The sequence below is a fragment of the Chiloscyllium plagiosum genome, chromosome 10 (genome assembly GCF_004010195.1).
Source record: "Chiloscyllium plagiosum isolate BGI_BamShark_2017 chromosome 10, ASM401019v2, whole genome shotgun sequence".
Lineage (NCBI taxonomy): Eukaryota > Metazoa > Chordata > Chondrichthyes > Orectolobiformes > Hemiscylliidae > Chiloscyllium > Chiloscyllium plagiosum.
Window position 1 is genome coordinate 32713948 of NC_057719.1, and position 27880 is coordinate 32741827.

General features: G+C 40.7%; 1 protein-coding gene across 6 annotated transcripts in view; it reads right to left on the reverse strand.

Moving 5' to 3' along the window:
• Positions 1-12389: 12389 nt before the first annotated feature.
• Positions 12390-27880, reverse strand: part of mdga2a (MAM domain containing glycosylphosphatidylinositol anchor 2a) — a 932327-nt gene continuing 916836 nt past the window's right edge. For all 6 annotated transcript variants that reach the window (XM_043697342.1, XM_043697346.1, XM_043697340.1 and 3 more), the window contains 2 exons: positions 26639-26744; positions 12390-15757 (listed from right to left, as the gene is read on the reverse strand). In XM_043697342.1, coding sequence (XP_043553277.1) covers positions 15666-15757; positions 26639-26744 — 198 coding nt within the window. In that variant the 3' untranslated portion in view covers positions 12390-15665. The remainder of the gene's footprint in view (positions 15758-26638; positions 26745-27880) is intronic.

Below are 27880 nucleotides of genomic sequence, written 5' to 3' on the forward strand. Positions count from 1 at the left end.
GCTCAAGGGCGGAGGAGCGGGAAGTGGAGGAGATGTGGTGGAGGGCATCATCGACCACGTCTGAGGGGAAGTTGCGGTCTTTGAAGAAGGACACCATCTGGGTTGTTCGGTATTGGAATTGACCCTCCTGGGAGCAGTTGCAGCCCAGGCGAAGGAATTGGAAATATGGATGGCGTTTTTACAGGGGGCAAGGTGGGAGGAAATGTAATCTAGGCAGCTGTGGGAGTCAGTCGGTTTATAGAAAATGTCCGTGTTGAGTCGGTCGCCCAAGATAGAAATGGAGAGGTCTCGGAAGGGGAGGGAGGATTCTGAAACGGTCCAGGTGAATTTGAGGTCGAGGTGGAAGGTGTTAGTAAAGTGGATGAAATGTTCAAAAGCCTCGTGGGAGCACGAGGTAGCGCTGATACAGTCATCGATGTAGCGGAGGAAAAGGTGGGGGTGGTGCCAGTGTAGCTGCGGTAGGCCAGTGTCCGGCCTATCACGGTCACCCCCACCTCCTTCCACCTATCACATTCCCAATGCCTCTCCCCCAAGTCCCTCCTCCTACCTTTTATCTTAACCTGCTTGGCACACCTTCCTCATTCCTGAAGAAGGGCCTATGCCCGAAACGTCGATTCTCCTGCTCTTTGGAGGCTCCTGACCTGCTGCGCTTTTCTCCTGCTCCTTGGATGCTGCCTGACCTGCTGCGCTTTTCCAGCAACACATTTTCAGCGCTGGTGTGAATATTAGCCCAAGCCTGAATGCTGTCCAGGTTTTGCTGCAAAATGTAAAGACTGTACATCTGTATTTTTCTGAACTGAAAGGGGAAAAGAGCTGTACTAAAAGCCAAAGATTGTTGAAGGAAAACTGAACATTATAAAAGCAAGTTACCTGATAATTATTGTCAGTGTTGTTTATACAGCTGTTAGTTCAGACAGTGGGGAAAGCCTAGTTGTGGACAAGTTGGAGCCAGGGGATGGTGCACAAATAGAAACTTGGCCAGCAATAGGTAGCTGCTGGGTCTGTGAAGTGGTGACCAGTTACTGCTGGCAAAGGTCTCTTGCCTGGCTAAAACTATGTGCTGGCTGAACAGCCTGGGGACTGAATGTTCAGGTCAGAACCCATTTGACCTCCAAAACAGAAAGATCAATTGTTTCTCCGCAGGAACAGGCAACTCCTGTTTGAAGAGAATCAATTCATTCTCCTCATCAGTTGCTGTAAGCTGTGATTTGTAACTAATCAGTCAGGGATCTTTATAAATGCAATCCAGGTACCCTGTATCTTCTGCAAACAAGTGAAAATATCTGAAGAAGGAAGATTGAGAGGTAGAATTCTGATCAATGAAGATTCACCTCAGCAAAGTCTGTGTACACAAGCCACTGTACTACCTCCCCAGTCTTTCCATCTGCTCATAATATCCATTTTTGTGTTTGTTTCTGTCTGTAAGTGTGCATAGAGGGGGTGCTTTATAAGTGGGTTGGAGTTTTAACTGGTAGAGTTATCTTTGATGGTCGAATATTGATTAGCCACAGTTACAGTCTATTTGTTTGTAATAAATAGTAATTCTTGTTTAGAATAGAAACCTGGTCTGTGCTGACTGTCAATGTGAATCTAAAATGTAGATAAATTAGAGAATTCTGTACACTCAGTAAAGTGTTTAACTTTATTGATAACTCTGAGAATAGAAGGGCTTGGTTTTCAGTAACAATGAGAACATGGACTGCTTCAGTATCTGAGGTGTTGCAGTAGATGCTAAATGTTTTACTATCATTGGGAAACAGTCCCCACTTCTGACCTTATGTTGAAGGGAAAATTGTTGTTGAAGCTACAACAGATGATTGGTTCCAGGACACTATCATAGTGAGCTCCCTCAACAATGTCCAGGGATGATTGCCTTCCAATGACCATATCCATCTTCCTTTGCACACTTCCAAGGTGTGACTCCTGTCAATAGAGTTTCCCCTTGATTTCCATTGAATCCAGTTTTGCTGTAGCTCCTTAATGCCATATTTGATCAAATGCTGCCTGATGTCAATAGGTAATCACTCTAACTCACCTCTTGAGTTCAGGTCTTACTTTAATCTTTGAGTTAGGTTAGGTTAGGTTACATTACAGCGTGGAAACAGGCCCTTCGGCCCAACAAGTCCACACCGACCCGCCGAAGCGCAACCCACCCATGCCCCTACATTTACCCCTTACCTAACACTACGGGCAATTTAGCATGGCCAATTCACCTGACCTGCACATCTTTGGACTGTGGGAGGAAACCGGAGCACCCGGAGGAAACCCATGCAGACACAGGGAGAACGTGCAAACTCCAGACAGTCAGTCGCCTGAGGCGGGAATTGAACCCGGGTCTCAGGCGCTGTGAGGCGACAGTGCTAACCACTGTGCCACTGTGCCTCCCACTAGAGTTTACTAGAGTTAAGGCTAGAATGTAGTGTGGAGCTGAATGGCCCTGGTGGAATGCAAACGGAGCATCAGTGAGCAAGTTGTTACTGAACTGCTGCTGCTTCAAAGCACTGTTGATGATCACTTCCATAACTTTGTTGATGTTTGAGAGGAAGGTGATGGAGCAGTAATTAGCTGGATTGGATTCATCCTGCTTTTTGCACATAGGACATGCCTAGGCCATTTTCCACTGAGCAGATGTTCGTGTCATTGCTGTATTGGAACAGCCTGATGAGAAAATGTGACTAGTTCAGGAACACATCTTCAGTAATATTGCCAGAATGTCATCAGGGACCACAACCTTTGCAGTATCCAGTTACGTCTGCTGTTTCTTATGACAGGTGGAGTGAATTGAATTGATTGAAGACCAATATCCATGATACTAGGTAAGCTCAGGAGGGTTAAAAATGTACCATCTGTTCAGCACTTCTGGCTGAAGATGGCTACAAATGTTTCAGCCTTGTCTTTTACACTGATATGTGGGATTCCTCCTCCTCCTCCAGTGAGTTGCTTAATTGTCCATGATCATTCACAACTAGATGTGGCAGGACTGCAGAATTTATATCTGATGTATTGGTCATAGGATTTCTTCAGCAGGTTTTTTACATGCTGCTTATCCTGTTTAGCATACGAGTCATCCTGTAACTTCACTAGGTTGACATCTCCATTTTGTGTACGCCTGGTGCTGTCCCTGATGTTCTCCTGTCTCTTCAGAGAAGTAGCATTGGTCTCATTAACTTGATGGTAATGGTAGCTTGGGGTATTGCCAGGGCAATGAGTTTATAGTTTGAGTTTTTCCCTAATTCTGCTGCTGATGGCCGATAGCACCTAATGGATGGCCAACGTTGAGTTGGTGGATCTGTTTGAAATCTATCCATTCAGTATACTGGTAGTGCCACCCAACACACTGGAAGTATCTTTGATGTGAAGGCAGAGGTAAGCCTACCATAACTGTCATAGACAGATACGTCCACAACAAGAAGTGAGCCTACCATGACTGTCATAGACAGATACGTCCACAACAAGAAGTGAGCCTACCATAACTGTCATAGACAGATACGTCCAAAATAAGTAGATCTGGAAGGTCAAGGTCAATTAGTCTTTTCTTTCTTGTTGGTTCCCTCAGCATCTGCTGAAAATCCAATCTAGCAGCTTTGTCCTTTTGGACTCAGCCAGCTTGGTCAGTGATAGTGTAACTGGTGATGAACATTGAAGGCCACCCATCCAGTGTACGTTCTGTGCCCTTTCCACCAACAGTGTTTCTTCGAATTGGTTTTCAAGAGACAGCAGCACTGATTGAGTGAGTGGGTTTGAGTGTGGGTAGGAATGGTGTTGGTGGATCAGTGACAGGAGGCAATAATGAGTAAGTTTTTTTGTTCATAACTGACCTCATGGGTTTTGAGGACTTCAAGTACAACATTATAATGATTTTGTACCACTGTGCCACCTGTGACAAAGCTGCTCCTTTAACAAGGTTATGTTGTCCTTGGTTATTTTCTCAGAGAGGTCAGAAAAGACACAGGCTCCGAAAAGTCTCAGTTGAAGGGTTTTTGAGCCAGTTTGATTATAACGAACAGATATTGCCTCAGGCAAGAGGCTTCCAAGATTTTGAAAAAAAAACTTGTACAATGAAAGGGGACTGGCCAGCTCTCCCAGCTCGGCTTTACTCTGGTTTGGTTTGGATTTTAGTAGGAGTGTGAAAAAGCTACTGGACCCCAAAAAAGCAGCTTCAGGCTGATACTCTCTCTCTCTGACCTCTCTCCTATAAGACCCTGTGTTTGATTTTACCTTTTGTGCCAAGGGGTATTTATGGGGATTGCTGCAAGTATTGGGAACAGCATCATTAAGTTGGGATAGTCTGTTGGGTTTTTGGATCGATTACATTATTCATTACTCTGTTCTCTTTTGTTTGTGTTTCATTCGGTAATCTTTTAAATAAATACCATTTTGTTTCAAACTATGTGGTTTGACCAACTGCATCTTTCCTGGAATATCCGTATTGGGTATCCTGGCAATGTTGGTAAGGCAGCAGCAGAGGAGCCGGGAAGTTCTTAGGCATCGGTTGGACCTGGAATAGGAACAAACTGTGGGCCGGAGACCAGAACATCTTCCAGAAACCCCAGAAACTGCAAGAAAACCTGGAACCGTGCTTGACAGGAAAGACTCAAAGTTTAATATTATTTCTTATGTTTCTGCCTTTGTATTTTTCTGTCAATTAAACAGAAGATGAAGCTCTATTTGAGTAATTTCTTTTTATTCATTTTGTAGTCTAAAATGGTGCCGGATTGTGGCAACAAAGCACTCTTCATCGTATTTTCCCAAATACATGTGACAATAAAAGTCATTCATTCAGAATCATTCAGCTTGCATGGTGGGATTTGAACCTGAAGCATTAGCATAAACCTTTGGATCAATAGTCGAATGACATCATCATTGTGCAACTGCATCGCACTTGCCTCCAGATCTTTGGGATCCAGGCAACTGAAGGCACAGTCATCAATGGTGGAGCAGTTAAAGTAAGGAATGCTGAAGAGGCAAGCATGAGAAGCATAGATATATTGGAAGCTTGTAGGACTGGAAGAGATTATAGAGATAGAGGAAAGATCATGGAAGGATGTGAAAACAAGATGGAAACTTTAAAATCAGTATATTGTTTGATCAGGAGCCAATGTAGGTCAGTGAATGTAGGGGTACCAACAAACATATGAGGAAAGGTCAACAGTACGATGTTCTGCCCCTTGACACTGATCTGCCATTCAATAAGATTATGCCTGATCAGATTGTAATCTCAAACCGCATTCCTGCCTACCCTGGTAACATTTCACCCATCTTGCTGTTCACTATTGACTTCTAGTATTTAAGGAGATAGTCTCATGCTATCACATAGATGCACACAGATTTTGTTTTAACCATACAACAGATTCATTAAGCATAAGGAAGTGAAGATAAAATGGAGGAAAACAATTTATGTGTTACTTAAATTCAAAGAGTTTTAAACAATTAATAAATCATTAACCCCAAAACACTTCTTCCAAATTTAAGATAAAACCTTGAGTAGTGCACAGCTGTGACTTTTGTACAGTACCAACATCTGAATCCTTTTCTCTAACACATCAATAGGTTTAAGGTAATCTGTCTTTAACCTGGAACCTCTAATAAGTTATTCCTTGAGCTTTCTTTAAACAAACTCACCTTCAAGTCCTTTTTTCAGAATTTATCACCACACATCCAGTCTGGATTATCACTAAAACATTGCTCTAAAATAATCTACTTGCCACCCACCTCTTTCTCTCAGACAAATCTCGCCTTTCTAATTTTATATTTTCAGAGAGATTTTCAAATTTTGTTGCCTCCCTCGGTGCAGCACACCCAGGAAGACATTAGCAGTTTCCAATTGATGGGGAATCACCACTTGATCTGATGCTTGCAGCCAGTAGCTGTGATGCTGGCATAGAGTTCGGATCTGCACGCATTGAATCAAATGGAAATAAAAAAAGCAAAGCCAAGGAGGAAAAGATTGGTTGTCTGCCAGTTCAGCAGAGCATAAGGTTGCAGACAGGAAATCCTGCCAAGGACTTAGATGACAGTCATGATGGGACAGCACACTGGAAACTATTGATGAGCATGCACACTAAGATCCTGGGTATATTGACAGGACCCCAGCCCCAAACTGGTAGAGGACATCATGTAGAGCTTGCCCTTGTTGCAGTCCCCCCAATGATCAACTTCCTCTGGCCTTGCGCCATTTGCAACCTGTTTGTGGGCTGGTTTCCTGATCCTCAACTCTCCCCGTCAGATACAGAAATAGTCACTTCAAAGAATCTCCAAGGACCTGATCTAGTGTATCCCAGGACATTGTGGGACATTGGGGATAAAATATTTGCATCATCTATAATTACAGGTGATGTGCTGGAGAACTGGAGAGTGGCTAATGCTGGGATGTAAGGAGAAGCCTGGGAACTATTGACCTGTGAGTCTGACTTTGGTGGTAGGTAAGTCATTGATGGTGGTTTTGAACAAGAGGATTGATGTACATTTGGAGAGGCAAAGACTGATTAGGGATAGTCGGCATGGTTTTGTATGAGGCAAATCATGTCTCACAAACTTGATTGAGTTTTTTGAGGAAGTAACTAAGAAGATTGATGAGGCAGAGCAGTAGATATTGTTTACTTGGAGTTTAGTAAAGTCTTTGACAAAGTTGCGCATGTAAACTAATCAGTAAAGTTAGATCACATGGGAGTCAGGAAAAGCTTGCTAATTGGATACAAAATTGGTTTAAAGGCAGGAGATAGAGAGTGATAGTGGAGGGTTGTGTTTTTGGACTGGAGGCCTGTTACCACTGGTGTTCCACAGGAATCGATGCTGGGTCTACTTTTGATTGTCATTCATATAAATGATTTAGATGTGAATATAGAAGATATGGTTAGTAAGTTTGTGGATGATGGCAAAATTGATGGTATAGTGGATGGTAAAGAAAGTTATCTCAGATTACAAAGAGATCCTGACCAATTATATCAAAGGGCTAGGAGAAAGTGAGGACTGCAGATGCTGGATCAGAGTCAAAACGTGTGGTGTTGGAAAGCACAGCAGATCAGGCAGCATCTGCGGAGCAGGAGAGTTGATGTTTCAAACATAAGGCCTTCATCAGGAATGTGGGGGGTGGGGGGAGAGATAAAAAAGAAGGGTGGAGGTTAGGGTAGGGGTGAAGGTAGCTGGGAAGGTGATAGGTAGATGCATGTCAGGGGTGATTGTGATAGGTTGGTGGGGAGGTCAAAGGGCTGAAGAGTGGCAAATCAAGTTTAATTTGGAGAAATGCAAGTCTCGTAATTTCAGGTTAAACATGGGCAAGGAAACCTCCTGCTGGTTACCATGTACTGCTGTTCCTCTGTTGTGATTTGGTACTCCTCCATATTGAAACACATTTGGAGGAAGCACTGAGGGTGGCAAAATGTACTCTGTGTGAGCGATTTCAATGACCATTGGCAGCAACATTACTGATCAAGATGGTTGGGTCTTAAAGGACGTAATTGTTAGACTTCGGCTGCGGCAGGTGGTGAGGGAACCAACAAAAAGGAAAATCATACTTGACCTCATCCTTACCAATCTGCCAGCTGTAGACGCATCTGTCCATGACATTAACAGTAAGAGTGATCACTGCACAGTTCTTGTGGAGACAAAGTCCCACTTTCACACTGAGAATACCCTTCATCATTTTGTGTGGCACTATCACCACGGTAAATGGGAATGAATTCAAACACCACAACGGGCGGCACGGTGGCACAGTGGTTAGCACTGCTGCCTCGCAGCGCCAGAGACCTGGGTTCAATTCCCGCCTCAGGCGACTGACTGTGTGGAGTTTGTACGTTCTCCCCGTGTCTGCGTGGGTTTCCTCCGGGTGCTCCGGTTTCCTCCCACAGTCCAAAGATGTGCAGGTCAGGTGAATTGGCCATGCTAAATTGCCCGTAGTGTTAGGTAAGGGGTAAATGTAGGGGCATGGGTGGGTTGCGCTTTGGCGGGGCGGTGTGGACTTGTTGGGTCGAAGGGCCTGTTTCCACACTGTAAGTAATCTAATCTAATCTAAAAAAAACACTGGGTGTCTATGAAGCACAGTCAGTCATCAGCAACAGCAGAACTGTATCCCAGCACAATCTGTAACCTTACAGCCCCCAGCATATCCCCCACTTAATCATTACTATCAAGCCAGGGGAACAACCCTGGTTCATTGGAGAGTGCAGAAGGGCATGCCAAGAACAGCAGTAGGCATATCTAAAAATCAGGTACAAACATGTTGAAGCTACCAATAAGCATAATCAGGAAGTGACAGACAAGGCTTAGTGATCCCACAATCAACAGACCAGTTCTAAGCTCTGCCATCTTGCCATATCCAATTGGTGAATGGTGGTGAACAATTAAACAGCTTAGTGGAGGAGTTGAATGGAAATTTTCCAATCCTCAATGATTGAAGAGCCCAGCATATCAGGGCAAAAGATAAGCCTAAAGCTCTTGCAACAATCTTCAGCCAGAAGTGCCATCCTGACCTCCTCCAGTGGTCCTTAGGATTACATAAACCATTCTTCAGCCAATTTGATTCACTCCATGAGATAACAAGACATGATTGGAGGAATTGGATACTGCAAAGTCTATGGGCCCTGACAACATTCCAGCAAAAGTACAGCAGACTTGTGCTCCAGAACTTGCTGCTCCGCTAGTCAAGCTCTTCTAGTAAATTGTAACACTGGCATCTACACTAGCAGCTCCTGACCTAATTACAGCCTTGGTTCAAATACGAATAAAACAATTGAATTCTCGAGGTGAGCTGAAATGACAGCCTTTTATATTATTACTGCATCCGATCGAGTGTGACATCAAGTCAACTTAGCAAAACTGGAATCAATGGCTATTAGGAGTCAAAGTCTCCAGTGGTTGGAGTCATACCTAGCATATACGAAGATGGTTGTCGTTGTTGGAGGTCTGTCATCTCAGTGCAGGATATTCTGCAGGAGTTGCTCAGAATGGTGTCTGTAGGTTAACCATCTCCAACTGTTTCATCAACTACCTTCTTTTCACCAAAGGTCAGAAGTGAGGATGTTTACCAATGGTTCAGTACCACTTGCAACTCTCCAGACACTGCACAAATTCAACAGGATTTGGACAATATCCAGGCTTGGGTTGACAAGTGGCAAGTAACATTTGCACCACACAAATGCCAGGCATAACCATCTATGAAAAGAGACAATCTAATCATTGTGCCTTGACAGTGAATGGCAGTCCCATCACTGAATTACTCACTACCAACATCCAGGGGGTTACCATTGACCAAAACCTCATCTGGACTCACCACATAAAGACAGTGGCTACAAGAGCAGATCAAAGGCTAGGAATGATATGGTGAGTATGCCACATCCTGACTCCTCAAAGCCTGCCCACCATCTACAAGGCACAAGTCTGTGTAATTGAAGAAGTGCGATGAAATACTCCCCACTTACCTGGATAGCTGCAGTTCTAACAATATTTAAAAAGCTTGACACCATCCAGACAAAGCAGCCCACTTGATTGGCACCACATCCACAAACATCCACTTCCTCCACCACTGATGCTCAGTAGTAGCAATCTGTACTATTTACAAGGTGCACTGCAGAAACTCACCAAAGATCCTTAGCACCTTATAAAACACCAACCACTTCCACCTTGAAGGACAAGGCCAGCAGATATATGAGAACACCATCACCTCCAAGTTTCCCTCCAAACCACTCAGCATCCTGACTTGAAATATATTGCTATTCCTTTACTATTGCTGTGTCAAAATCTTGGATTTCCCTCCCCAAGGGCATTGTGGATCTACCATGAGGACTGCAATGATTCAAGAAAGCAGTTCACCACCACCTTCTCAAGGATAATTAGGGACAGGCAATAAAGGCTGGCCAGCCATTGACACCCATGAGCCATGAATGAACAAAAAAAAATCTATTTGTGTTGTTTACATAAATGCTGGGTTATTTCTGACTTAACATACCTACCATATATTTGGACCAGTGGATAACTATTAAACAATTTTTGATCAATCTAATTTTGAAAACCAATTAGCAATAATTCTAATTAACATTAAAAAGTACACAGTTAAAAGTTTAAGTGTTATTGACTCAAGGAAGATAGCTAAGCTGGAAGTGTCATGAAGTGGAAGTAATATCTGCAGAGGCACAGTTATTACCTTGTGATGTTTCAATTATCTTATTTTAATGATGTATATAAATTCATTTTCAGTGCACTGCACATTGGGGCCAATGACAGTAATATCTTCACATTCTGTTGTTATTTCACTGGATGTTGAGCAGAGATATCTCTTGACCCGTGATACTTGAGGTTACAGCAGCAAATAGGAGAAGCTCCAAGGAATGTTCCAGCAATATCTCTTGCAAGCTTGTTCCTTGAGATTTCATCAAGCTTCATTGCACAATGAGCCTAAAACAAAACAGAGCTGAGCCATGCACTGCATTCACTCACCATCATTTCGTCTTTTGGAATCAGTTTGACTTCAGCTTTGACTAATGAATTGGATCCCAGACTCCTCTACTTCATAGCTTTAAGAGTTTCTTGCCAAATCGGCTTGGGGTCATTCCATCCGATTAGTTGATAGTAAAACATACCCAAAGAACAGAGAGCCTTGCTCTGAGAGGCTGTCATCTGATACAAGAAACTGAAAAGTTCTGTGTGAACTTTTGGCTATAGCCTGTTTGTTAGACAGCAAAGGGAGTGTTATCCTGCTTACAGCCAATGCTATACCTGAACTGAGAGCAGTAGATGTGGAAATTGGGTTTCAAAATCTGAATTATTGCACTTCCTGTCACAGATTTTACTTGTCTTGTAAATTAAGTAGCCATTAAGAAGCATATGGAATGAGCCAGCAGAGAAACAATACTAAAATATATAAAAATAAATTATAATTCTTCGTAACTGCTTAATATTAATTGTGTCAAGTTAGTGAGCTGTTATTTTCTAAATTTACGTGAAGCAAAGGCGATTTTCAAAGGTAATAGAAACTGTTCCATTTATGCTGAAAAAAAGTTTAAATCTACTATCTGTTAATAGTCAATTCATCTTCATGCAAGGATAATAATTATATGACAAATGCTTTTTAATAATATAAATCACAATTGTTCTTCCCTGTTTATGTGATACACATAGCAAAGGAGCTAATTGTGAACTTGTCTACACTCTATTTCTAACACTTCAATGCTGGGCTTCCCAAACTCTAGCTTGCAGCTTCCAGTTCAAAGCCACTTTAAATCCCTTTGTCCCACCTCAATCTCATACCTCCCTAAGTCCCAAGTCCCAGAGCTCTCATTGTGAGGTCCTGGCTATTTTAAAACCTTGGAATGAATTCACAGTGGAAAAATATTTGGGAAGTGCTACTTTTTCAATGTGCCTTTTCCAGTCATCAATTCTATATAATGCAAAATACATTAAATAGAAACAGGTGGTCAGATGTGTGTCTTAATAAATACAGCTATGCACTGGATGTGGTGAATCTTAAGGCAGTGTTAGAAAAAATAAGAATTACCTGCATGACTGATGATGAAAATGACAGCTACTTTACAAATATCCTCTCTCTGAAAGGTGTGCTCTAATCGTGAGTAAAGTTAAACAGATAATTACACAGAAATGTGCAGCTAAGACTGATCATTGGTACATTTGATTATATAAGTAGCCATTCATTTCCAAATGCACTTCAGCAAAGCTGGCTAAAAAAAATGCATGCAACACCATATCACCATTCGTGTGTGAATCCAAATATAGTTACAAATGTTGAAATGAGTTGTTCATAGCTCACAAACATAAAATAGATCCCAGAGCCATTGTATTTACTTCACAGCTGTCTACCTTTAGAGCATATGGATGAGGTTAGCAGTCTGTGCTCTTAGTCACAGCTCACCATTCAGTAAAAGCCACAAGGATTAACAAAATACCACACACTTGCCATTGTTAAAATCTAGGTAATTAAATGAAATTGAAGTGATTACTGTAAAGATTAGGTTTGGAATACCTTGAGACACATTTTGAACTAAATGACACAAGTTATTAGGCTACACATACCTTTACCATGTTATATTTGTTAATGACGCTGAGATAAAATGCTGTTAGATTGTTCTTACACACTAATTCTGAGAGGCAAAAATTGCCACACACTAAAATAAGTAAAAATATATGTTTTTCAGCAGCAATAGTAACTGTTACATTTAGTAGTTCTCACTGTGAAAACAATGAAAGCAGCAGTTATTAACTTTTGGGAGCACTTTCGGTTACAAATGGAGAATGATAATACTTAGAAGCTTTTACAAATATTGAGTATGTTTGTATGAGCTGTAGTGTCTCTTATAACTCTAATGTTATCCCTTTGTATACATCTAAATTCAGCTTTGTTGAATTTGTCAACATAGGAAAGAAAGATTCAGTGCAAAATGCTGAAATACATGCCCCATCCTTAATATAATGCAGCAACTTGAGATTTTTCCATCTAAGTTGAGAACTCTGCATTTTTTAAATAGAAATTCACAACAGTTGTGCTTGGGTTTTTCAACGAAGAGATTTAAAAGTCCCACAATATATTGAGGTGTTAGTAAGACTAAATGAAATCTATCAAAAGATAATTTCACTGCAAAAATATTGTTTTTATCTTCAAGTGGTCAAAATGGGCTTTTCCACTTTTATATCTTCTTCCTTAAGCTTATACCTTTAACAACAGTCTTGGGATGACATAAAGATGTGTTTTCTTGATGAACAGCAAGGCTGCAGGGAACAGCAAGCTTTATCACTTTGGGGTTTAACGTAAACACGTTTTGCCGCTCAAACCACTCTGGAAAGATGACGATGACAATGATGAGACAGAGGAGATCCTCACTTGTGGATGGGATCTGGTTCGAAACCTTCAAAAGGTGCAGTGCATTCTGGTCTAATTTTTATAATTGCCCACTCTCATCCTCCACTTTAGAAAACATAGTGCCTGCAACATTGCAGCATCCTTTTCAAGTGGGCACACTTCGAGTTTACATTGATCAATCACAAGTGAATGAGGCTGTTTTCTTTCCTCAATGCAGTTCGCTGGCTTTAAAATTCAAATCAAATTGCTATGACATTGGGAGAAATCATTCAAAAATTCAAACAAGAGACAATACGTTTGTAAAGTTTTACAGTTTTTAATACAGGTGTATAAATGGCCTGAGAAAAGTGATAACTGCAACTTCAATGTTACTACTTGCAGTGGTCCACACCAACTGGAAATCAAATGAAAGACTGTACAAAAAAAAACATGGTATTGTATTTGTATCAGTTGTCATTTTTGTCATCAGCTGCTTCTGCTTGAAATTTGTAAGTCTCTTGTGGCTAATTCTAGATCGAGAACAGAAAAAAGGTTTATTTTTCTATTAGAAAAGCAGACAGAAAAATATTTGAAGTGAGCCAGATCTACAACACAAAGATAACAGGAAATTTTCTTTTCCTAAAATTATTAGCCTATTTAAACAAGGAGGCCAGTGATGATTATTGCAATTGCTCAATAAAAAATACTATTACTTCAGCTCAATTTGTGAATTTGGTAAACTAAACAATGTTTTTAGTCAAAAACAGCAAATGGGAATGATAGACGAGAGTCAAGTGAACAGTTGGATTCAGGGCAATAAGAAACTTGCCATTTCACAATGAATCAGGCTGTGATATAAAGAAAAAAATGAGATTAAATAACACAAGAATAGATTTTGAGAAAGGATTCAGAGAAATCCACATCAAATGCAACATATCAGGGCTGAGGATGGCTGTGGGAATGAGCAAATGAATTCAAGCAGAAAGAATATAACTTTGCAAGTTTAAGGGCGTAGTAGAATCTCATTAGATCTCCCTTTTAATTAAAATCTCCCAGTCGAGCAATCAGACATGCAATAAGTCACACCATACCTGAAAAGAGGTTTATTGAACATGAATGAAAAATCATCTTGGCAGCCATATTGTCTTGAATATGGACACATTTTCTATGGAATTTAAAATAAAAGTTCAAGCCTCATCATCATCTATTACATCTTGTGCTTTTTATATCAATGCTCTGGATCACACAAATTCTCCAATGCAGTTTTGTTTATAATTCTAATCCAAATTCTTGCATATAGTTTTTTTTTGTCAATGCTTGGGATTTCAGAGTGTATAATTATGCAATCTTTAGACTAAAAAGTATTTTTTGAATTAATTTAAAAGATCAAATAATTTAAACAAAAAGGATCACAGAATTTTAAAACCAGCAATTTGAGTGTAGTCAAGAACAATTTGAGACCATGTGGCTAAGGTCTGAAGTGTTTCATGTGACTTGATTGTGACCTTGTCCTTTTCTTCTTGAGTTCCAAAGGCAACATTACATTTTTCACCCCTGTTAAAGTAGGAAAATAAGATGTAACAATCGGCACAGATTTGGATAATGGGGCAGAGGCATGTTGCCTTCTTGTAGTCTTCAGTTAAGACTTCAATCCCAAAGAAAACTCCATGCTTGCAAGCCTAAAAATCACAGGTGATTCAGCACAGTTTGTCTTGTCACTAAAGCGCTTTCACACAGACTGCCTATTTTTCAATCTGAATGGAGATTACTGTAAATAAGTTCAATCCATCATCTGTTTGCTACTTCTGCACTGTGCACATTTCCAGAAACCTTTGCTCTGGTGATCGCATTTGCACTCAATAACTGTACAAAGTGATGCTCCCAATATTCTACAGGATCCCAGGTTGCAAGCCACTTTGATGGCTTTAACTAAATGCCTTGTCCAAGGGCTTTGATTGTAACTCGAGTTTCTCTTGGAGGAACGATACAGTGGTTGTTTGCTTTCCTTGCCTGTTAATTGTAGGAATCAGCTGCGACATATATACAAAAGGTTCCACACACTCCATTGTTAGCAGTGCAAAGTGTTTTGTATTGAAATGATTCAGGCAATTCTTCTATATGTTTTTTTCCAAATTGAAGGCACTTGGTTTTATGGCATGTCGTGAACAGTGGGTGATTTAGGTTCCTCACTTCAGACAGATGACCAGTTGCGTTATCGTGGCCACAAGCAACTCTTATGTAGCCCAGTACTATTTGAGCCCAGTTCACATACAGTGGGCAGAAATGCATGCAGAGACACCAAACATATAATAAAGCACAGCAAAGTTAACAGTGAAGAGGTGGGAAAGGAATAAAACGCTTGCTACAGATGGTTGAGAGATCAGGTATTCACAGCATAATAGACAGCCACAGTTATCGAATGCTTTGCTGAAAACTCTGAAGGCAAGTAATTGTCAGCACTTCTGTTACCCTGTTTCCAGTAGGAAATTCCTTTGTTGGCCAACCATTATGTCTCCTGGCGACAAGCATCTCCGTCCAACTGTAATTAAACTAGCTAGATCTTTGTGCTTTGACAAAATTTCTGTAGCTCTTTCAGAGTCCATCTTGATGGAGTTGTACTTTCAAACGCCTCTAAAGCAACTTGGAAAGCTCTTCTCTTTCTTGGGTTCACCACTTTAGACATATACAGTTTTTTGTTTGTTTTTGTTTAAATCTGGCATCCTTTCTGATCCCCCCTTGATGCCTTCCACCATCACACGTACAGTTTGAGTCTGCAATCAGCTGATGAATCTTTGGTAATTATTCTCGAAGGTCCATAGATAAAGATTCATTCTTTGTGCAATGCCTGATGAATCTTTTCACAGCCTCTGCCATAATAAGGTCACCTTCGATGACTTAACATGGCAATAAGAAGAGTGACTGGAAACAGCCATAAATGTATTAATACGGAGGCTTCACCACCAGTTTTTAAATCTATTTTGAGAAAAAGTGAACATTAGTAAATTTCTTTAAAGGTGTTTCTGAAAAATGTTACTTTCATTAATCACATTAATAATAAAGATTTCAATGAAAGAAAAAAAATGTTAAATGGTTATAAACTACAATTGCTGAATGTACAAGCTAGCGGTGGAAGATTTTTATCTTGCCCTTTTGGTTAGAGAGGACTATCTGGCTGGAGGTTACTTGTCTGAGAGGAATCCTGATCCTATAACACAGCTCTCCAGTTTTGCTTCTACCCTGTAGCTATTTGTGTTTGTGTTGCAAAAACAAAATTTTACTTCATTTTGTCTCACTAGCGGTTGGCCTTTGCTGATAATAAAAAGAGAAAAAAAAATTGCAACTGGGACCAATCATGATTATTTTATCAGTGATTTCTTTTCTTTACCATTAATCATCCAGACTTACAAAGGTAACATCTATTCTTTCTAGAGAGAAGAGAAGAAAGGAAGGAGGGAAACTGGGAAGTTCAGAAACTAAACTGAGAACCGAGCTCATGTTTGTTCAGTGATTTAAAGCTTGAGAGAGAAGAGTATATTGCCAGGATTTGTGTTTCTGTAACCTGAACAGTTAGTTTTTTTCTGATGTTGCTGAATACAACTATGTTTACTTCATAGTTTATGTTTGCCTAATTTTCTGCTTCATAAGTTTTCCAAAGGTTATATTCAAGAAACATGCCTCCCGACAAAGAAACAAATTGAGAAAGCTAGCTTTATACAAGGAGCGTAACAAAAGAGTTGAACATTTTGCAGAATATTTCTTGTTTCATTCACAATACTTTTGTCACCATGTGAGAATTGCCCCTTTCTAAGAATAAGAACCATTTTGGTCAGCCTCCTGGGGACAAACGTTCAATTATCAAACTTCACAGAACAGAGGCAACACTGCTGTGTCATGCTCAAAGGCCTGTTTTCAAGCCTTTCACGTGACTTAACCACTCCATAGTGAAACATATACTTATGAAAATGGAAATTGTCCCTTGATTTTAATTGCATTTTTCCTCTTGGTTCACTCAAAATATCTGAGGGGTAGACCAAAATTCAAAACTTTTTCTCACTACAGACATTACCAGAACCTTGAGGGAATAGATTGAAAGATAGTCTAATTCAATTTCTTTTACAGGGATTGCAACTGTCTCTGTAATAGTTTCATCTCATGAAAAGTCAATTTTCCATCTTCATGTATGAGCTAATCGTGTGGAAAAAACCTGAAAATACGGTCTTTTAATTTCTTGATGTTTGCGAGGCCTTCTTGTGCAAGGATTGGCTACTGTGTTTCCTAAAGCATAACTGTGAAAGGTAAAAGCTGCTTTGGAAACTCCTGAATGCAAGAATTATGCATGCATATTCCTTTTTCTATTGTTCTTCCTTACCTTCTTCCTTCTCTTATTCTTTCATTCATTATTTTGCTTCTTTCAACTTTCTTTTTTCTTTCTCTACTTCATTCCTCCCGAGCCCTGTACTAACTTCTTTTTCCCATTATAAGATCTTGAGCAGATTGGACGTGGTAGACAGCCAGAGGATGTACCCTCTTGTGGAAGAGACTAGAACTAGAGGAATTGAGTAATAAGGTTTCCTTATTAAGGTACAGGAGGAGAATATTTTTCTCTGTCAAAGGGTCATTACTATAATTAATTGTATTTCACGGAAGGTAGTTAAGGTGATATCTTTATCTAATTTGGCCTTGAATGAATTTAGATTTTTGATAGACAAGGAATTTGAGCATTATGGGTTTCTAGCAAGAAAGTGAAGTGAAGACCACACCAGGTTGGTAGGTTGGAAAGTGAGGACCAAGGAGGTTCTGTCCTAGTAACGGTTGGAGGGGTGGGGTTTGAGGGTGGAGGTGTTTGGCCTAGACCATACCAGGTCAACCATAATCATATTGAGTGGTGCAGCAGGTTCAAAGGATCAAATGGTCTTCACTTCCTACCCTCAACTTCCCAGTTTCCCTCCTTCCTTTCTTCTCTCTAGAAAGAATAGATGTTACCTTTGTAAGTCTGGATGATTAATGGCAAAGAAAAGAAATCACTGATAAAATAATCATGATTGGTCCCAAGTTGCAATTTTTTTTTCCCTTTTTATTATCAGCAAAGGCCAACCGATAGTGAGACAAAATGAAGTTCTGATGCCCTCAGTTGTGTGGCTGGCCTGCAACATCTTATCACTCACTAGTTCCTCTATGTGGAAGGAATATTGTTGAAATGTCATTATCAAGTCTGACATATTCCTTAAAAGAAATTGGCTCACTCCAGTAATCATAGAAACATAGAAGAACATAAGAACATAAAAAAAAGGAGCCTGCTCCACCACTCAAGGAGATCATGGCTCATCTTCTACCTTAGCACCATATGCCCACACTATCCTCATATCCCTTGGTGTCTTTAATATGTGGGAATTTATTGATATCAGTCTTGAACATACTCAATGACTGAGCTTCCACAGTTATCTGGGACTGTTAGTAAAAAAACACTTAGTAAAAAAAAGTCTCCTCTTTCTATTTCTAAATGATTTACACTTGTTCTAGGCATGCCAGCCAGGGGAAACATCTTTCATAAATTAATCCTGTTAATTCCTGTAAGAATTTTGGCTGTTTGAATGCAAGAATCAATGCTGGGTCCACTGGTTTTTGTCACTTACATAAATGATTTGGATGTAAACAAGGAGGTATGGTTAGTAAGTTTGCAGATGACACTAAAATTGGAGATGTTATGGACAGCAAAGACGTTTACCTGAGAATACAATGGGATCTTGATCAGATGGGCCAATGGGCTGAGGAGTGGCAAGATGGAGTTTAATTTAGATAAATATGAGGTGCTGCATTTTGGAAAAGTAAATCAGGGCAGGACTTATACACTTCTTGGTAAGGTCATGGGGACTGTTGCTGAACAAAGAGACCTTGGAGTGCAGGTTCATAGTTCCTTGAAACTGGACTTGCAGGTAGATAAGATAGTGAAGGAGGTGTTTGGTATGCTTTCCTTTATTGGTCAGAGTATTGAGTATAGGAGTTGGGAGGTAATGTTGTGTCTATACAGGACATTGGTTAGGCCACTGTTGGAATATTGCATGCAATTCTGGTCTCCCTCCAATAGGAAAGGTGTTGTGAAACTTGAAAGGGTTCAGAAAAGATTCACAAGGATGTTGCCGAGATTGGAGGGTTTCAGCGATAGTGAGAGGCTGAATAGGCTGGGGCTGTTTTCCCTAGCATGTCAGAGGCTGAGGGGTGATCTTACAGACTTTTATAAAATCATTTGGGTGTGGATAGAGTAAATGGACAAGGTATTTTTCCTGAGGTAGGGGAGTCCAAAACTAGAGGGCATAGGTTTAAGGTGATAGGGGAAAGATATAAAAGAGATCAAAAGGGAGCCTTTTCCACGCAAAAATTCTCCTTCAAGGATTTATTAATTTTATAGAGGAATTAAGGATTTATAGAGGAATAGGATTGTGTGTTTTTATATGGAATGAGCTGCCAAAGGAAGTGGTGGAGGCTGGTACAATTATGACATTTATAGAGTCATAGAATCATAGAGATGTACAGTATGGAAACAGACCCTTTGGTCCAACCCGTCCATGCCAATCAGATATCTCAACCCAACCTAGTCCCACCTGCCAGCACCCGGCCCGTATCCCTCCAAACCCTTCCTATTCATATACCCATCCAAATGCCTCTTAAATGTTGCAATTGTACCAGCTTCCACCACTTCCTCTGGCAGCTCATTCCATACACGTACCACCCTCTGTGTGAAAATGTTGTCCCATAGGTCTCTTTTATATCTTTCCCCTCTCACCCTAAACCTATGCCCTCTAGTTCTGGACTCCCTGACCCCAGGGAAAAGACTTTGTCTATTTATCCTACCCATTCCCCTCATAATTTTGTAAACCTCTATAAGGTCACCCCTCAGCCTCCGATGCTCCAGGGAAAACAGCCCCAGCCTGTTCAGCCTCTCCCTATAGCTCAAATCCTCCAACCCTGGCAGAACGCTTTCGCTCCGATGGATTGAGAAACTAAGTTAAAAGATGTGGTAGAAAGGCAATTGATACAGTCATAGAATCATCGACGTATACAGTACAAAAAACAGATCCTTCAATCCAACTCATCCGTGCCAAACATCTGGATGACTGTATGAATAGGAAGGGTTTTGAGGGATATGAGCCAAATGCTGGCAAACGGTATTAGATTTATATCGGATATCTGGTTGGCACGGATGAGTTGGACTGAAGGGTCTGTTTTTTGTACTGTACACCTTGATGATCCTATGACTGTATCTATTGCCTTTCTACCACATCTTTTAACTTTGTTTCTCAATCCATCGGAGCTAAAGTGTTCTGATCATTTCATAGTTTCTTTGGTTTAGATTTAATCCCCTATTTCAACTACTTCAACTACATCACTTTCAAACTTATTATAAAATTCTATCATATTGTGGTAACACTTTTCAAACAAGATTATTAACTAGTCCATGTTCATCGCACATTCCTGGATTTTATAAATCTGCTCCTTCATTGGTTCCTCAATGTACTGTTCGAGAACACCACCTCGCAAACTTTCCAAAAAATCATCTTACTCAACATTAGTATTAATTAGGACTACCTAGCCTATATGTAGATTGAAATCTCCAATGATTACTGTACTACCCTTGTTGTAAACACCTATTTATTGATTTATACCATGATTTACATTGTCACTGATATTTAGTACTTCATACCAAAGTTTTGTGTTCTTTGCTCGTTCTTGCTATGACATCTTGAACTTTGAAACTAAGTATTGCACAACAGTATTAATGCCTGCTTTAATTGACAGAGCCACACCACCACCTTTTCTCTCCTTTCTATGGTTCATGAATGTGATACCCTGTGAATTCATGTCCTGGCTTTGGTTTTACTTATTACCACATCTTTGTAATGGTTTTTGAATCAAACATATAAATGTCTATTTGTGCTAACAATTCATCTGTTCTATTGTGAATGCTGAAGGCATTCTGATACAGAAACTTTAATTCAACATTTTTAATGTGTTTGCAAACTTTGGCCTGAGTTGCTGGAACACTCTTAAATGTGTCATCACTGTCCCTTGTCCCTTCATCTCATACTTTGACTATCACTACCGTTATTGCTATTCAGGTGAATCCATCCCAATAGTAGAGCTCCGACTTTCCCCAAAGTGGGTACCAGTGCCCCACACACTGTAACCGACTGCTCCTACAGCAGATTTTTACTTTTATTTACCCTTTTCCTAAAACTTAAGTGGTTAGACCATGATAGGAGGATATTCAGCCAGTCATGTGCTATAATGTGAACAGTACATAGAACTTGGATAATAGAATTATCCACCTAACATCTCAACGGCAGTCAGTAAACTTTCACATTTAACATTTGGCTAGAACTGTCCTCAATGCCATTCCATTAATTTCAGATCCATGAAGTACTCAAAATAATAAAGTCACTTGTATCTGAATATAAGAACCAGGTTAATTAAAAGCATTAATTCCTCTATAAAATTAATAAATCCTTGAAGGAGAATTCATTTTTAATACACCACATGAATATTCTTCACAATCTCCATGAAGTATTTGATGTTACATATTGGCAGCTATGCTGTAAAATAAATCCCAGCGTCTGACTGGGAGACAGGATGTGGAGCAAAGCACAGCATCTTTCCTCTTTACCCAGGCCACTCTAGCTCATAATCCAAAGTGACACCACAGGTCCATGTTATTTGTTGTTTTCCTTTTGTAGACTTCTAAAAATATATAGCTCACAAAGGAAATGCTGGCATCAAAGTCAGCCTGGTACAGAGTTCACTGAATGCCTCACAGCTAATGACCAGCTGGCTATGAAGTGTTGGCATTCAATAATGATGGCAGTCAGACGTTATAACTTAATTTAACAAGGCAATAAAATTTTAACATTGCTAAATTAACAGTGGCAATTATGTCAATTATTGGGAGATGGATGTAATTAATTTTAACTAGGCTGCAATCCATGAACTTTTTGATTTTTAATTTTTTTTTCCTAAGCATACTGAGTCCAGAGTTAAACATAACATGGTCAGTGAAATGAAAACATTAATATGTGCTTTAAAACAGTGATAGCTCCCTGGAATCAGTGTAGCAGGGTTACTTGTCTCCAATACCCATAGGGGGCTCATTTTACTGGGAAACAAGAGGGTGGCATGGTGGCTCAGTGATTAGCACTGCAGCCTCACAGTGCCAGGGACCTGGGTTTGATTCCAGCCTCAAGCAACCATCTGTGTGGAGTCTGCACTATTCTCCCTGTGTCTGCATGGGTTTCCTCTGGGTGCTCTGGTTTCCTCCCACAATCCAAAGGATGTACAGGTCAGATGGATTGGCCATGATAAATTGCCCCTAGTGTTAGGTGCATTAGTCAGAGGGAAATGGGACTGGGTGGGTTATTCTTTGGAGGTTCAGTGTGCACTTGCTGGGTCGATGGGCCTGTTTCCACAACTGTAGAGAATCTAATCTAAGAACATGTATGATTATGGAATGTCTCAAGCACTTCTGATCAATTTATGACTTTTGAAGTATAGATTGCCTTTGTCTTGTAACGAAATGTTGAAATCAGTTTATGTAAAGTCCCACGGATTGAAAATTAGGAAAAAATGTGTTTGGGGAATGAATGCTAGCCAGAACCCAAACATCTTTGTTCTTTTTTAAAGATCACAATAAAATGTTTTTAACTTCAAAATGAACAAATAAGCTGCTGTCTGAAATACAACACCATGACACTGCAGGACTTCAGGTGAACTGTACAAAAATCATAACTTTGCTTAGAGGAGACTGCACTGTATCAAAGAGGGAGTACCACCTATCCACTCCATCCTCCTCACCGATCTATCACCTTTATCCCCACCTCCATCCACCTATTGTACTCTTGGCTACCTTCTCCCCAGCCCCACCCCTTCCCATTTATCTCTCCACCCCAGAGGCTCCCTGCGTCATTCCTGAGGAAGGGCTTTTGCCCGATACGTCGATTTTCCTGCTCCTCGGATGCTGCCTGACTTGCTGTGCTTTTCCAGCACCATTCTAATCTGCACTGTAACAAAGTCAAGGGACCAGACTTAGAAATGTATGGGCTCCATTCACCAGTTGGTGAGACTAGGCAAACCCGCTACGAAAATTCTGTATATCCAATTTGCAATTTATTGACAATCAGGCAATTTTATTGAGCAGTGTAGGGCTCCTTATTATGGTCAGGGCAATATCCTGCCTCCATGAGAGGGAAGCTACTCAGAGGCCATCAACTTCACTGAGCTTTGACAAAGGGTCAGTTAGACTCGAAACGTCAGCTCTTTTCTCTCCTTACAGATGCTGCCGGACTTGCTGAGATTTTCCAGCATCCGCAGTAATTTGCTTTTAACCCCACTGTACTGGCAGCCCTTGGCCTTCTCGATAGCAGGAGGCTGAGGGTGTAGGATCATTGCTGGGCTGAAGGTTGGGAAGATGGGTTTGCCGCAGAATGCCGGTGGGTTCTTGTTTATGGGAGGTGCCTGTCATTACATGGAGGCCAAGTCCCTGATGAATCCTTCTGTTGGGCACAAGCTGCACCAAGAAGAAGGGATGCCCCTCATGAGACCATGGGCAAAGCCAGCTGGCTTGTGCACATGGTGTAGCCCTCACTTACCACACATTATTTACCAACGAAGCTGGCAAAGAAACTTTGAAGAACCTCAGCTTCTGAGTGGGAAAGCTGTCCTCAACTCTTCCCACCCCAAAGTTGGTTGAGGGAGCCAGGAACGCTCCCTGTTTACACCAATTAAATGAGAGCTTCTGCCATTTCCACTACTTACAGTCAGACCCCATCAGGACAGATATATTTCCCTCACCACCCTTACCAGCCTTCCGCAGAGACCATTCCCTCCTCAACTCCCTCCCTCGTTAGGTCCACACCCTCCACTCCCAGCCCCTTTCCTTGCCACCGCAAGAGGTGTAAAACCTGCATCCACACCTCCCCTCTGTCCAAGGCCCCAAATGATCCTTCCATATCCAGCAGAGATTTTCCTGCACATCCAAACATCTCAACTACTGTGTCTGTTGCTCTCAATGTGGTCTCCTCTATATTGGGGAGATAGGACACCAAGTTGCAGAATGTTTCAGGGAACGTCTTTGGGGCACACACACCAAACAACCCCATCGCCCTGTGGCCAACCACTTCAACTTCCACACACACACACACACCACCCCCACCCCACTCCACCAAGGGCTTCTGCCTTGGGACCTTCCAACCACATGACATCAATGTCAATTTCACCAGTTTCCTCATCTCCCCTTCCCCCACCTTATCCCAGATCCTACCAAACACAGCTGGGCGAAAGGTCACACCTTCCCTCCAGCCCCAGCCCCACCCCCACCCTCCTATTTATCTCTCAGCCCCCTCCTCTCCCCTAGTTTCTGATGAAGGGCTCTTGCTCGAAACATCGATTCTCCTGCTCCTCCAATGCTGCCTAACCTGCTGTGCTTTTCCAAGGCCACACTTTTTGATTCTGATCTCCAGCATCTGCAGACCTCACTTTCTTCTCGGGGTTAAAGTATTACCAATTCTCAGAAAAGAGAGGGAATTAATTTCCACACAAGGTTATACAGTCAAATCTCAGAAGAAAATTGTTTCTCAGTTGTATTCTTACTTTGCAGTACATTATGACATTGCATGAGACTGAGAGCATATGAATCACTGAGACTACAGAATCACAGAAATGTTATGGTGTATCAGAAGGCCATTTAGCCTGATGGAGTTACTCTGGCTGTCTGAGCATTTTAACTCTGTGCCACTCTCCTCCTTTTTCCCTTGGTTTCTCCTTTGTTTCAATTTGAACTATCATTTCATGGCCTCTTGAATGCCTTCATTCATCCCAACTTCAGCACACCTACGTGATGTGCATTCCAGATGCACATTTCTCACCATGTGAAATGATTCTTCTCAGATCCCACCTGCTTCTTTGGTGAAACATTTTAAGACTGTACCCTATGGTTCTTGATATGGTTTATGAGTTTTCTTAAAATTTTGAAAACTTCTATCAAATCTCCTGTTAGCATTCTCCTCTCTGAGTAAAACTGTCCCAGCGTATTCATTCCTCCCTCAAGGAATCATTCTCTTCTGCAGTCTTTCCAATGGATTCACATCCTCTCTATAGTGTGTCACCCAGAAATGTACACAATACTCCAGCTGAGGTCTAACCAGTGTCTTACGTATTTTCATCATAACCTCCCTGCTCTGATATTCTACATTCCTTCTTTATGATGCCTAGAAAATTTGCATGCTTTATTAAAAGCTCTCTTTTCCTGCCCATCATTATTAATGATGGTCTCTCTGCTCCTGTGCACCCTGTAGTATAGACCTTCATATTGTCTCACAATGTTCTTTGTATCAAAGTGTATCATCTTACACCTCCTTGCAAGGGCTCTTGTGGTACAATGGTCCCTTCCTCTGGTTCAGAAAGTCCAGGTTTGAGTCTCACCCAATCCAGACACATGTCAAAATATAGGCAAAAGTGAGGACTGCTGCAAATGCTGGAGATTAGAGTTGAGAGTATGGTGCTGGAAAAGTATAGCAGGTCAGGCAGCATCCGAGGAGCAGGAGAATCGACGTTTCAGGCATAAGCCCTTCTTCAGGACTGTGTCAAAATATGCCTGAGCAGGTTGATTAAAAATATCAACATTTCTCTGCATTGAATTTCTATCTGCGATCTACCTTCTCACTCAACCAATGTAATAAGGACCAGGCCAGACCCCGTCAAAAGATTTCAAGAAGGTAGCCGTGATCTAACTTTTTTTTAATTTTAAAGGCAGGTGTGAGGTGGATATTCCAGGTGTGATGCAGCTGGTCAAACAACTCAGCCTTAAGCAAAACAGATTTTTTTTAAACACTACAGTTGAAACACAAACAAAAAAAACAGAATTTAGAATAACTTAACTACTTGAAAATTCAACCGACTCGACACTGCAACATAACTAAGGAGCTGTTCCAATTCCTGTAACATCCCATAAACGCACCCCTTGGCAAAATGTAAATCCAAACACAGGTTTTTACAGGCAGGAAAGCTTTCAGAGAGAAAAGTCAGCCAGGGATCATCTGATGAAGCATGAAATATTTTCTCTGCTGCAGCTTTTGTGCCTGCTACCAGCAGCTTCTGTGCTGCAACGAAACCAAACTGGGAAAAAAAAATGAACTGGGAGAACTGGCCATTTCCATGCTATTGTTAAACTAGGCTCTTTCTGAGACATTTCAGCACTTCTGCCATTCCAACCTATCTTAAAAAAAACCCAAGGGCAAAATAACTCTGTTAAAGTGATAACACTATCACAATGCGTCAAAGCCTTTTTGAAAGTTCTACACTGTCCTCATCACAATTTACAATTGCTCAGTTTTGTATCATCTGCAAACTTTGAAATTGACTTCTTCACACTAAGTTGTAGATCAGTTATATTTGTTTGACCTCTGGGAAACTCCATCTCAAACTTTCTTCAAGCCCAGAAAACTACAAACCAACCATTACTCTATTTTGCCTATTCCTCAAACTAATTTTGTATCCATGTCACTAATGTCCCCTTTGCTTCATGACTTATAATCCTCCTTACAAATCTGTTGTGTGACACTCAAGTGCACCACTTCAACAGCCCTACCTTCAGTGTTGACCATTTTTAGTTTAATCTGATTTTGTATCTTTAAAGGAAGTAGAAATTGAGGAATGGTAAATGGTTTAATAATTACTAACTCTAATATTATGCCCCTCTAACATTGAATTCAATTCCCTGTGTGTTACTTGGTGAACCCTGAGAAAAAGAAGAATCAAATATAGACAATTGAAGAAGAAGAAAACGAGTCGGAAGCCCATTCTTTTACTTACTGTTGACAGGCTGGTCAACTTTCCTGCATTCACCTTCTGTTACAGTTACATCATCGATTGCAATATCCCCTTCTATACTGGGCCCCCGAATGCCTTCAAATATCAGCTGCACAATAACAAACAGAAAGTTTAGTATTGCAATGGGTACACATGAAATAATAGAATGCTCTGGTGAACACGTTGTAAGGAAAACTGTCGAACATTCATGGCAATGATTAACAATGTCACATTCAATGTGCAAGGGTTCTTTGAAAATTCAAAGTATCTTCAGAAATCACTGCCCTCTTCTTTCTAATTCCTGGCATTGTGTGTGATCTGCTTTTGGTGTAAAGGATGATTTTGTAATCATGACCAAGTGAGAAGCTGCCTTTAGGTGAGCCGTTCTCAGTAGATAGCAATAAAAGTTTATACTCTAATTCACCGAAATGCAGGGCTGTAAGCATAGTTCTCTGTTGTGAGCTGAGGACTCTTGATGCACATCATGTCGGTCTTCATTAAAGTGAGGAATGATAGCAATAAGGAACAGTACATGATCCCTTCCAAAGTCTGGTAACACCAAAGTTTTCCAAACTGGGTACTTGTTCTGATATATGGTTCATTCTACCTTACCTGAATACCAAAATGTCCACCTCTGTACAACACTCATAAGTAAACCACATTGATTCTTTTATTGACTTGTAATCTTGTCAAATTTCAGAACATTGAAGCTGACTCCTACCTATAGTTAGATAGATTTAAATTACACAAAGTAATTTAGAATAACGAGAATCCAGAGAAAGTATATTCCTGTCAGGGTGAAAGGAAAGGCTGGTAGGTATAGGGAACGCTGGATGACTAAAGAAATTGAGGGTTTGGTTAAGAAGAAGAAGGAAGCATATGTCAGGTATAGACAGGATAGATCGAGTGAATCCTGAGAAGAGTATAAAGGCAGTAGGAGTTTACTTAAGAGGGAAATCAGGAGGCCAAAAAGGGAACATGAGATAGCTTTGGTAAATAGAATTAAGGAGAATCCAAAGAGTTTTTACAAATACATTAAGGACAAAAGGATAACTAATGAGAGAATAGGGCCCCTCAAAGATCAGCAAGGTGGCCTTTGTGTGGAGCCGCAGAAAATGGGGGAGATACTAAATGAGTATTTTGCATCAGTATTTACTGTGGAAAAGGATATGAAAGATATAGACTGTAGGGAAATAGATGGTGACATCTTGCAAAATGTCCATATTACAGAGGAGAAAGTGCAGG